The 12,255-nt window shown below is 37.6% G+C and overlaps 1 protein-coding gene across 3 annotated transcripts in view; it reads left to right on the top strand.

The window, feature by feature from the left end:
- ADGRA3 (adhesion G protein-coupled receptor A3) overlaps positions 1-12,255 on the top strand; it is a 121,820-nt gene that overhangs the window by 107,706 nt on the left and 1,859 nt on the right. For all 3 annotated transcript variants that reach the window (XM_087434145.1, XM_004432314.3, XM_087434146.1), the window contains one exon: positions 5,334-5,479. In XM_087434145.1, the coding sequence (XP_087290271.1) occupies positions 5,334-5,479 (146 nt within the window). The remainder of the gene's footprint in view (positions 1-5,333; positions 5,480-12,255) is intronic.

Genomic DNA, 12,255 nt, shown 5'->3' with positions numbered 1-12,255 from the left:
GTAAAATGAAATAGCACACTTGTAATGAAAATATGTAGGGGCAATAAAACTGTCTTGAAAGCAAAGGGACGGTGAACATAGCATATAGGGTGATTACCTCGGGTGAGGGGATCTTATGGTGCGATACAGTTTTTGTCAAGATCTTGCCTTTGTCTTCCTGATAGATTCTTGGACATATTATTAACAATAACTAAATAATTAAATAAAAGCAGGCTGTGCTTGGCCCTTACATAGAATGTATCATGAACCTAAGGTTGATGATTAATCCAATATCGTTTATCTGAGATCCAGTTTAAAATGTGATTGTGTATAAGAATTGTTGAGAGGATTAAATGACTCAAGAGTACCTGGTGTACAGTAAGTGCACAATGGATGTTAGCTATTACTACTATTATTATTTACGAAATTACCTCTCAGCTGTGCAGAGTATTTCCGTTTTAGGCCATTACTATACATTTGAAAACAAACTCGTTTGGAGCCTACAAGAAGTTGGGTAATGGGTCTCAGATCAACCTTGTACGTGTACAGAAGAGAGCACTTCCTTTTTCTCAGTCTTTCCCCGCTTCTTCACATGGCTGACTCCCACTTATCTTGTAGGTCTCAGTTCACTGTTACTGTTTCAGAGATACTGTGCCTCCCCTCCCCTCGTTATCCTGTGGTGCTTATTAAAATTCCATGGTGCCTACAAAACTTTGTCATTGACTTGTGTTTACCTATTTATTGTCTCTGGACTCTGACCTCTGCAGGGGCAGGAATTTTATTGATTTGATCCAAAGATCAGAAGGGGACTGACCCATAGAAGGTGCTTAGCAAATATTTGTTGGGTGAATGAACCAAAAAGGCCTCTGTTTGCAAATAGTAGAAGTCATTCAACCCTCGAGCCATTTTGACCAGAGACTATTAGGAGAGTATTCAGCACACGATGTAATAATAGTCTCAATTTTTATCTAAAAATAGTCATTGATTTCATGAAGCAGACGTATAAATTTATTTCACTAAGGAAATGAATAGAAAGAGGCCATTGTAAAGATGATTCCTTTCATTGTCTTGAATGGTATTTAATACTGTTTCTAGAATGAAAAGGGGAGGAGGTACATTGAGTTTTCAGGGCCTCTAGAGTGAATGTCCTTTAAAGATTTACAAAAAAAGGAAGACAAGTCTTTAGATGCTTTCGTGTTTCCTTCTGTTTTTACAATGTACTCCCCTTCTTTTATGCCAGACATAGCATCATTCTTGTTATTTCTGACTCAGATGTGACTTGCTTCACTTTGCTATTATAGTAGTTAATTCAGCTAGTAGCCAGCTGAGAGGAGAGTGTAGAATGCAAAAAAGGATTGGCCTGAATTCCAGATGCTGGTAGGTAGGTTCTAATTCTGTGTCTGCCAGAGCAGCCTGTATGACTAGTCACTTAGCCTAGAAGGAGCTTAATGTTTCTTCTATAAAATAATGGCTTGGGCTAGTTAAATGATCCTTAAGCTCCTTCCATCTCTAAAACGGAACCCTAAAGTGTACATATTTTTACATGCAGTTCTGTATATGCACATAGTCACTGTAGTTTTGTGTGTCTTAGCTCCGTTTTGGAGCTCACATGTTTTATGAACAGTGTAAACAGATTCTAATATAGTTTCCTCCCCACTGTAAGTAGTTGAGGTTATTAAAGGTACCACCAGCCAGGCACTTCCCACTTTGGTTCCTTAGTCATTTCCAGGAGCTGAAGGAGAACCAAGAAGCTGAGTGATGGAGTAGCAGGGGCTGTTGACTCACGGTTGGAAGGGATCTGAGTTCTGGGTCATGATGTGCCACCAAGTAATTGTTTGGTCATTAGTTTTCTGGTCATTGGTTTCCTTAGCTATGCAGTGAAAGGATTTGCTGGATCTTATTTAAGTTACGTTATTGCTCTCCCACTCTGTGATTTAATCTATTAAATATAGTGCCCGCTGACTTTCTCAGGTGTTCTTTTATAACTGTTATCTAGAAGATTGCCGCATGGCATGTGAGACGCATGGGGAAAGTTTAATCAGTGAATATTGAGAGCTTTCTACTTGCCAACTACAGAAAATGTGTTATCTTAACTTTCATGTTAACCCTAGGAGGTACTTCTTACTCATATATTTTATATTAAGTACAGAAATTGAGTCTTAAGAGAATTGAAATAACTTGCCCCAAATCACTGGGGCTGTTGGTGGCAGAGGCATGATTCAAATGCCAGTCTCTTTGACTCTGAGTGCCCCTCACACCCATCACTGTGCTTTATTCTCTGGTGGGGGCCAGCATGTAAGAGTAGAGGGGGCACGGGCTTTGGACACCAACAGACGTGGGTTTGACTTGCAGCCCTGCCAGTGTGCATGTGACCTCTGGTGGATGATTTAACTTCTCTCCACCTCAGTCTCCTTGTCTGTAACTCTAGGTTAATAACACTGACTGAATGGTGATGCTAGGAGGATGAAGTGAAATCGCGTACAAAATTGTCTAATACATTTTGGGCACATAGTAGGCATCCAGTAGCAGAAGCTGTTACTATTTTAATTTTTATATATTCGTCATAAAGATCATTTTTGCACACTTGCCATGCATGCTACATTTGTCTTTATTGGTGGTTAAAAATATGGTTGTTATAATGTATAGTGTCTAGTATGTGAGAGTGGATGGTTAGGTAACAGACATATAAAGTACAACTCTTTAGGAGAATTATTTTATGCCCATTTTTCAGCTTTGGAAATTGGTGTCCTGAGGTAAGGTGACTTTCTTAAGTAATAATCTGTTGTATTTAATGGGTCATTTACATGCCCTATGAATTAGATTACTTGTTTCCAAACTACAAACTTTCCACATGTATTTCTGATTTATTTGGAAGAAATTGTGGCAGTGAGGTGGTATTTCAAGTACAGCCCAAGTGTCTGATGGAGAATACAATAGGAAGTAACCTCATTTCAGAAGATTAGGAGTACCCTCTCTACTAGATCTCAGTTCCTCCTCTATTCTGGTTCTTGTAGAATACTTGGTGATTTGCCTACGTAACTGTTACCAGATGACCTCAGACTCCTAAAATTCCACTATTGGTAATAATTGTTTAACTGAAAGGCTTTAGTGTCTTTCAAGTGCGAACACTTCTCAGGAAATTTTGAAATGCCATAGAAAACACTTCAAAATCTACAGGTTGAGTTTTCCCTCTTAGATCTAAAACAAGAAAATTCTCCATCTCGCACCTGCTATGTTGATAATATTTTTAACTTCTATTTTTAAACTTACTCACTTTTCAGCCTATCTCATTCTTTTGACCTCTGCATCAGAGAAAACTCCAGCAATAGTAGAGCCTACCATTTTGAGTCAATATCAGTGATTTGTCTTGAATGTTTTGGTTTCTATGCACCAAATTCATTTATACTCTTTTTACTTAGAGTATGTGGTGTAACTCCAGATAACTCGAAGGGTCATTTCATGCTTTTTGTTCTACTTACGTCTGTAAATTTTGCTTTTACAATGCAGTCAGTAAAACTAAAGGGAACCAAGGAGCCCTTTTTCTTTCTTCTTAAGGAGGTAACTGACTTTCTAGTTTGGCCAAGCTGGATCCACCCTCCCAGCACTTCCAGAGTCATTGCAAGGACAGTGACTACCCTGGATAGTAACTACCCTAATATTTTGCCTGCAAAATAAGCCTTGAGCTTTCATGTCGCCAAGTTTTAGCTACAGATCGGTTCTCCTTAAAATGAACTCTGCGCAGCAGTCTAAGTGTTTCTATTATTGACCTAGGTTTGATAATGTCAATCAATTTGATTTTCTTGAGATTGGAGAGCCATCCTTTTAGAAGAAAAATTTTTTCTTGGAGATTTTCATTAATAGGATTTTGTCTGTAATAACTGTATTTTAAGAGGAAACTATCAAAAAAATAGTAAATAATTAGATAAGAAAGCTGAATTATGTCCTTGATGCTCCAATCACACATGCATTTCTCTCTTAGCCCCATACATACCTTCATCTAGAATTTTATCTTCAAGTAAAGTTGCTTCCAACACAGATCATATGATAAACATGCCCTCTATCTCTCCTCTGGGAAGGAACTTAATTAGTGTGGTCATTTACATGTATTTCAGTTATCCACTATTTATTGAGAACCTATTATGTCCCAGATATTGTGCCCATTCAAGCCCTAGAAGAACCCTAGAGATGGTTATTGATAATCCTCCTACTATTCAAATGAGGAAAATTAATTTCAGAGAGCTGGCATTGTTTTCTTAAAACCACACTCCTAATAAGTAATAATACTAATATAGATATAATTTTTATTAATTACTTATCATTTACAAGGCAATGTGCTAAATGCTTTATGTAAACTATCTTATTTAGCCTCACGGTACTTTCGTATTATTCTCGGTTTACAAATGAGGAAACCAGTGCTTGAGATGTTACGTGACTTTGCTAAGGGTGTCACAGCAGGTAAGGAGTGGATCCTGGTTTTAAATCAGGCAGAATTTTTTACTTCAAACTCACTCTCCTATCCACCCATATATTGCTCTCTTACCATTAATGATATGTAAAAGCTCTGAATTAGGGCTGGCTCCGTGCCTTAGTGGTTAAGTGCACGCACTCCACTACTGGCAGCCCAGGTTCAGATCCCGGGCACGCACCAATGCACCGCTTCTCCGGCCATGCTGAGGCCACGTCCCACATGCAGCAACTAGAAGGATGTGCACCTATGACATACAACTATCTACTGGGGCTTTGGGGGGAAAAAAGGAGGAGGATTGGCAATAGATGCTAGCTCAGAGCCGGTCTTCCTCAGCAAAAAGAGGAGGATTAGCGTGGATGTTAGCTCAGGGCTGATCTTCCTCTCAAAAAAAAAAAAAAGCTCTGAATTAGAACTTGGCTCTCTTACTCTAAAGCTTATTCTCTGTGTGCTATGATTCCTGCTTTCTAGTTATTCTCACCCTCTACATTCCTCCTTAAAATGGGCTTTAGATATGGAATTCTAATTTATAACATTCTATGAGAAACACACCTTTGGTTTAATGTTGCCCAGGAGCCAATTCTGTGGTGTGTTAGGGGTCATCTTGGGTGTAAGTTGTAGGCTGTAGACTTCTTAGGTCCAGCTGTTGGTCTGTCTGTTAGAGGACATAATCCTCTGTTATACATCTGTTCGAGTGCTTTGTTTCATTAGCAGGCAAAGGAGTTGATGATTAGAATACATACACCTTCATACTGCTTTTGAATCGGCTTTTCGAAAGTTACTTACCGATCTTTTTGATAAACCTTAGGGGCGGCTACTACACTTTCTGGTTGAAACGGGGATTTTTTCTTTTTCCTTTAGTTTATGTATTTTTCAATCTTCTTCCTAGGTTGGAATAATTCTTCATTATTCCACCCTTGCTACAGTACTATGGGTGGGAGTGACAGCTCGAAATATCTATAAACAAGTTACTAAAAAAACGAAGAGATGTCAAGATCCTGATGAACTGCCACCTCCACCAAGACCAATGCTCAGGTATTTAATATCTTTGTTTACTGTATTATGTTGTGTTCATTAAATAGTAAATTTAATGAAACATAGTCATAACAAAAATTGCTGCATGAATTTTGGAAAATAAAAGAAGGGCCTTGTAAGTTGGGCTGCCTAGTTTTGAATACTGGCTATGCAGCCTTCCAGCTGGGAGTCCTTAGTGAAGTTCTGTACCTTCTCTGTGCCTTCTTAGTTCATCTGTAAAGTGGGAATGATGCTACTTCATAGAGTTGCTGTGAGGAATAAATGAGTTAATGTGTAAAGCACTTAAGATGGTACTGGTCATATAATGGGTTCTATGAAAATCTTAACTGTTTTTTTTTTTTTTTAATTATTTCTGTTAAATCATGAGAACATGCACAGTGTGAGACACTTGAACAGCACAGAAATGTATGGAATAACAGGCCGTAGTTTGCCCTCACTCTTGCCCAATCCCACTGTACTTGACTGAAACAGTTGTTACTATGGTGCTTGTCAAGTGGTGATTTTCTAATTCTGTTATTCTTTCCACATTTATTAGTTCACAATCTGTAATAAGGATTATCTTCCTTATTCTTCTCTGTTTATTTATCTGTGTTTTAGTGGAAGGACTTTTTTTTTTAGATTCCACATATAAGAGAGATCATACGGTATGTCTTTCTCTGTCTGACTTATTTCACTTAGTACAGTGCCTTTGAGATCCATCCATGTTGCTGCAAATGGCAAGATTTCATTCTTTTCTATGGCTGAATAATATTCCATTGTATAAATGAATGAAGAAATGCCACAGTATCTTTATCCATTCATCCATTGATGGACACTTAGGTTATTTTCATATCTTGGCTATTGTAAATAATGCTGCAATGAACATGGGGGAGCATAAATCTTTTTGAGTTGGTGTTTTCATTTTCTTTGGATAAATACTCAAAAGTGGAATAGCTGGATCATATGGTAGTTCTATTTTTAATTTTCTGAGGAACCTCCATACGGTTTTCCATAGTGGCTGCACCAGTTTACATTCCCACCAACAGTGCACAAGGATTCCCTTTTCTCCATGTCCTCACCAATGCTCATCATTTTTTGTCTTTTTGATAATAACCATTCTAACAGGTGTGAGGTGATATCTCATTGTGGTTTTGATTTGTATTTCCCTGATGATTAATGGTTTTAAAATCTTTTCATATACCTGTTGGCCATCCATATGTCTTCTTCAGAAAAATGTGTTCAGATTTTCTGCCTATTTTTAAATTGAATTGTTTGGGTTTTTTGCTATTGAGTTGTATGAGTTCTTAATATATTTTGGATATTAAACCCTTATCAGATACATAATTTGCAAATATTTTCTCCTATTCACTAGATTGACTTTTCATTTTATTGATGGTTTCCTTTGTTGTGCAGAAACCTTTTAGTATGATGTAGTCCCACTTATTTATTTTTGCTTTTATTACTTTTGGTGTCAGATTAAAAAAATCACCAAGACCTATGCCAGTGAGCTTACTGTCTATGATTTCTTCTAGGAGTTCTGTGGTTTCACGTCTTACATTCAAGTCTTTAATCTATTGTGAGTTAATTTTTGTGTATGGTGTAAAGTAGTGGTCGAGTTTCATTCTTTTGCATGTGACTGTCCAGTTTTCCCAGCACTGGTTATTGAAGAGACTGTCCTTTCCCAATTGTATATTCTTGGCTCCTTTGTTGTAAATTAATTGACCATATATGTGTGGGTTTATTTTTGGGCTGTTTTGTTTCATTCATTCATGTGTCTGTTTTTATGCCAATTCCATATTGTTTTAATTACTATAGCTTTGTAATATAGTTTGAAATCAGGAAGTCTAATGCCTCCAGCTTTGTTATTCTTTCCTGAGATTTTTTTGTGGTTCTATACGAATTTTAGTATTATTTGTTTGAAAAATGCCATTAAAATTTTCATAGGGATTGTATTGAACCTATAGATTTAAAAATATTGAGTCTTCCAATCCATGAGCATGGAATATCTTTCCATTTATTTGTGTCTTTTTCATTTTCTTTCATTAATATCTTGTAGTTTTCAATATACTGGCCTTTCACCTCCTTGGTTAAATTTATTCCTAGGTATTTTATTGTTTTTGATGCAGCCGTAAATGAGATTGTTTTCTTTATTTCTCTTTCTGATAGTTTCTTATCAGTATATAGAAAAACAACAAAGTTTTGTGTATTGATTTTGTATCCTGCAACTTTACTGACTTTGCTGATTAGTTTTAACAGTTTTTTGATGGAGTCTTTAGAGTTTTCTATAATATCAGGTCATCTGCAAATAGTGACAGTTTTACTTCTTCCTGTCCAATTTGGATACCTTTTATTTCCTTTTCTTGCCTAATTGCTGTGGCTAGGACTTCCAATACTATGTTGAATAAAAGTGGCAAGAGTGGGCATCCTTGTCTTGTTTCTGATCTTAAGGGAAAGGCTTTTCATTGTTCAGTATGATGTTAGCTGTGGGCTTGTGATATATGGCCTTTATTATATTGAGATACTTTCCCTCTATGCCCACTGTGTTGAGAATTTTTATCATAAATGGATGTCGAATTTTGTCATGTGCTTTTTCTGCATCTATTGAGATGATCATATGATTTTTATCCTTCATTTTGTTAATGCGGTGTATCAGATTGACTGATTTATGGATATTGAACCATCCTTGCATCCTTGGAATAAATTCCACTTGATCATGTTGTATGATCCTTTTAATGTATTGTTGAATTTGGTTTGATAATATTTTGAGGATTTTTGCATCTGTGTTCATCAGGGATATTGGCCTATAATCTTCCTTTTTTGTGGCATTCTTTTCTGGTTTCAGTATCAGGGTAATGCTGACCTCCTAAAATTACTTTGGAAGAGTTCTCTCCTTTTCTTTTTTTGGAAGAGTTTGGGAAGGATTAGTATTAATTCTTCTTTGAATATTTGGTAGAATTTGCCAGTGAAGCTGTGTGGTCCTGCACTTTTGTTTGTTAGGAGATTTTTTATTACTAATTCAATCTCCTTAGTAGTAATTGGTCTGTTCAGATTTTTTATTTCATCATGATTCAGTCTTGGTAGGTTAAATGTTTCTAGGAATTTATCCATTTCTTCTGGTTTGTACAATTTGTTGGCATATGATTGTTCATAATAGTGTTATGATCCTTTGTGTTTCTGTGATATCAGTTGTAACATCTCCTCTTTTATTTCTAATTTTATTTATTTAAGTCCTCTCTTTTTTTCTTGGTGAGTCTATCTAAACGCTTGTCAATTTTATCTTTTCAGAGAACAAGCTCTTGGTTTCATTGATCTTTATTGTCTTTTTAATCTCTATTTCATTTATTTCTGCTTTAATCTTTGTTATTTCTCCTCCTACTAACTTTGGGCTTTGTTTGTTCTTTTTCTAGTTCCTTGAGGTGTAAAGTTAGGTTGTTTATTTGAGACTTTTCCTGTTTCTTGAGGTAGGCATTTATCACTGTAAACTTCCCTCTTAGAACTGCTTTTGCTGCATCCCACAAATTTTACTGTGTTATATTTCAACTATTGTTTGTCTCAAGGTACTTTTTGATTTTTCTTTTGATTTCTTCTTTGACCTATTGGTGGTTCAGTAACATGTTGTTTAATCTCCATGTATTTGTCAATTTTTAAGTTTTCTTTGTGTAATTAATTTCTACTTTCATACCATTGTGGTCAGAAAAGATGCCTGATATGATTTTAATTCTCTTAAATTTATTAAGACTTAGTTTGTGGCCTAACATATGGTCCATCCTGGAAAATGTTCCATGTGCACTTGAGAAGAGTGTGCATTCTGTTTCTTTTGGATGGAATGTTCTGTATATATCTGTTAAGTCCATCTGTCGTTTAAGGCTGATGTTTTTCTATTAATTTTCTATCTGGATGATTTATCCCTTGATGTAATTGTTAGCTGTTTTTATTTCCGTGAGGTATGTTATAGACTTTAATCTGCTCAAGTATGTATGAATTTAATTATTCTCTACAAAAGATAAAACAGTTTTGGAGTTATGCCCTTCCCACCCATTATAATAAAAAAAAATTGTCAATGGATTATCATGCTAGATGAGTAAAAAATCTATCAATGTCTCTGAGTTTATTGAATGCGGGATATGTACCTGACTTAAAGAAGCCCTCTTGCCCTTGAGGAGTTTGCAGTCTCTGAGGAGATGGGCATGTAAAGAACTGACTGTTATTTGTATAAGAATTGAAGTGGAGATACTTCTTTGAAAGTGCAAACAGAGGAGCCATTAATTCAGAGGGGATGGTGGGCTGTTAGGAATTGCTTGACCACTGGCATGAACCTTCATTAGTGATTAGAGCAAAGGGTGGAGGTGGTACTCCAGATACAGAATTATGTGATGAGCTGAGCAAACTTTGAGCAATGCAGTTTGGCCGGAACCTAGGGTGTACAGTGTAGAATAGCAGGAATTCAGCATGAAAGCTGAATTTTAGGCCTTTGGGGAACATGTTAAAATGTAGGCAGCCATTAAAGATTTTTAATTAAGGGAGAAGCCTGATTAGATGTTTTTTTAGGACAACCATACATTAGTTGGGAATATAAATTGGAATAAGGAGAATAAGGAGTTCTGCTGAGGTCATTATGGTGGTTCCAATGAGGACTAAAACCAGAACAGTGGCGTAGAAAATAGACAGGACACGTGTTCAAGAGACTGGAGGTGGTTTCTCTAGGATTGATGACCAACTGGATTTAAGAGGTCTGAGGGAGAAAAATTTGAAGATGGCTGCAAATTGTCTACTCTAGCCAAGGGTACCTCAGTAGCTGTTGCTTCCATCAACTGAGAAAATCATGTAAGAAAGGTAATGGGGAGGGGAGGCACAGCGGAGCTAGGCTTACTAGTATTTTCTTGAGGAAAGTTCACAAAGCTAGACATAGTTCAGACAGGACAGGAGATATTCACACGTGTGGTCATTGAAGCAATAATACTGAATGAGCTCTCCCAGGGAGAAGTTGGTTAAGAAAAGAATGATCCCTGGACCATGTCGATGTTTAATAGATGGGCCATGGAAAATAAAAGGAATAATTGAAAGAGAACCTGAGAAGGTAGAAGATTCAGGGGATGAGTGGTTCCATGGGCGACGCGGGGCAGCAGGAGTGCTTGGCCACAGTCAGGTTATAGGATAAGAGATTTGGCACCTCTGTCACTTGAGTTAAAAGAGCTGAGGGGTGGTGTTTGACTAAAACACTTGGGAATCCTATCTTCAAGCAGCTCTTCCTTCCTGTTAGATTCTGAGAAAAAACACAAAGGGTAAGTATAAGGGAGCTTGGGCTCCAAACCCTGTGCAATACCCAGTGATCCACAAGTACACCCTTTGTGTTAGTGCAGGCTCCACCCTCTAGGACGCCCTGCTTCCTCCATGTCTTTGAGCTTGAGGAAACCTCAGTGGAGGATGGGCAGGGCGCTTCCCTGCGAGTCTCTCCTGGCCTCAAAAGAGGGCAGTTTCAGTGGCACAGCAGGTGGATGGTGCTTCCACCATCATCTGCTAAGGTGATAAAGGCGAAGCAAATGATGATGCTCATGTTTCCAGGAGTTTGTCACTGAAGGGAGAGAGAAAGAAGGTGGTAGTTCAAGGAAAGTTGTAGAAGATAGGGAAAACTTGAACACATTTATAGGCTGAAAATAAGAAGCAGTGGAGAATAAGATTTACAACTGCAAAATAAGGGTTAGTTGATAACGAGAAGTCCTGGAGGGGGTGGGGAAAGAGTGGCAGAGAGGATTGTAGGACCCAAGATTAATTTTGGAAAGCCTTCTTTTCAAGTAAGAAGCAAATGTGAATTAGTATAGCAGGGAGAAGGGGAGGGTCACATATGTTGGCCTCCCTCTAATCTGTGAAAAGAAGACAGGGTTATAGATTTATACAGTAATTAGCTGATTTTTCAGCAATACTAATATCATATTTAAGGATTTTAGTGGCTGTGAGCATGACTAAGAAACCACTTATGGGAAAACGTGTTATAAATACTGCTTTTATCCGGCCAATTCAGCATTTGGGCTGTGTCTCAGGAAGTGGCAAATGCAGAATTAAGATTCTGACCATACCCGGGGGTACCCAGCTAGGGCAGAAAGTTCCCTCCCTGTTTCTCTTTTCAGAGAACTCAAAGAAGCTCCAGCCCAGAAAAGGTTTTCTTTGTAGGACCAGCCACCACTCCAGCTCACTCACTTCTTACTGCACCGTCATTTTTTTGCTCTCCCAGGCTAGTCCTTGGGAAAGGGGTCAGGAGGGGCCTGTGTGCTACGTGAAGCTGCTGGGATCCAGGGACTTGCCTTGCCTAATCTCAGTTGACTGGGGGTAAGCATCCACAGTGGTAGGACATCCTGGAACGTGCAGGCTTAGCCAGATATTAATAAATAATTAATACGCCATTACGTGTTTTATCTGAACCATGGCACAGTAGATCTTAAAGTCCATTTTGTAGTGGACTAACTTTCTGGTTCACCCTCTGAATGCAAAAGAAGCCACTTTCCCCCTAAAAGGAAAAAAAATTATCGACTAAAATTCTACCTGCAGTAACTGAGTATTTCTTTGCCTGTCCACAGGGTGGCAGAAGCCGATCAGCTTTCCTCAACTCAGAAACTTAGCTTTGTGCTGTAAAAAAAAAAAAAAAAATCCAAACAAAAATAAAAATTAAAAGAAGGTATCACTAACAGAGCAGCCTCCAAAAGTTAAGCTTCAGTTTATTATAATTGGAATAGAAATAATCATTAATCTTCAAGGACTAACTTTTGCAGTACTGAGATACCGTGATGTACACACTGTAGTAA

The sequence above is a fragment of the Ceratotherium simum genome, chromosome 8 (assembly GCF_057802395.1).
Source record: "Ceratotherium simum simum isolate JZ-2026a chromosome 8, ASM5780239v1, whole genome shotgun sequence".
Classification (NCBI taxonomy): domain Eukaryota; kingdom Metazoa; phylum Chordata; class Mammalia; order Perissodactyla; family Rhinocerotidae; genus Ceratotherium; species Ceratotherium simum.
The sequence above is the reverse complement of the archived record's forward strand: the minus strand, read 5'-3'. Positions and strand labels throughout refer to the sequence as shown.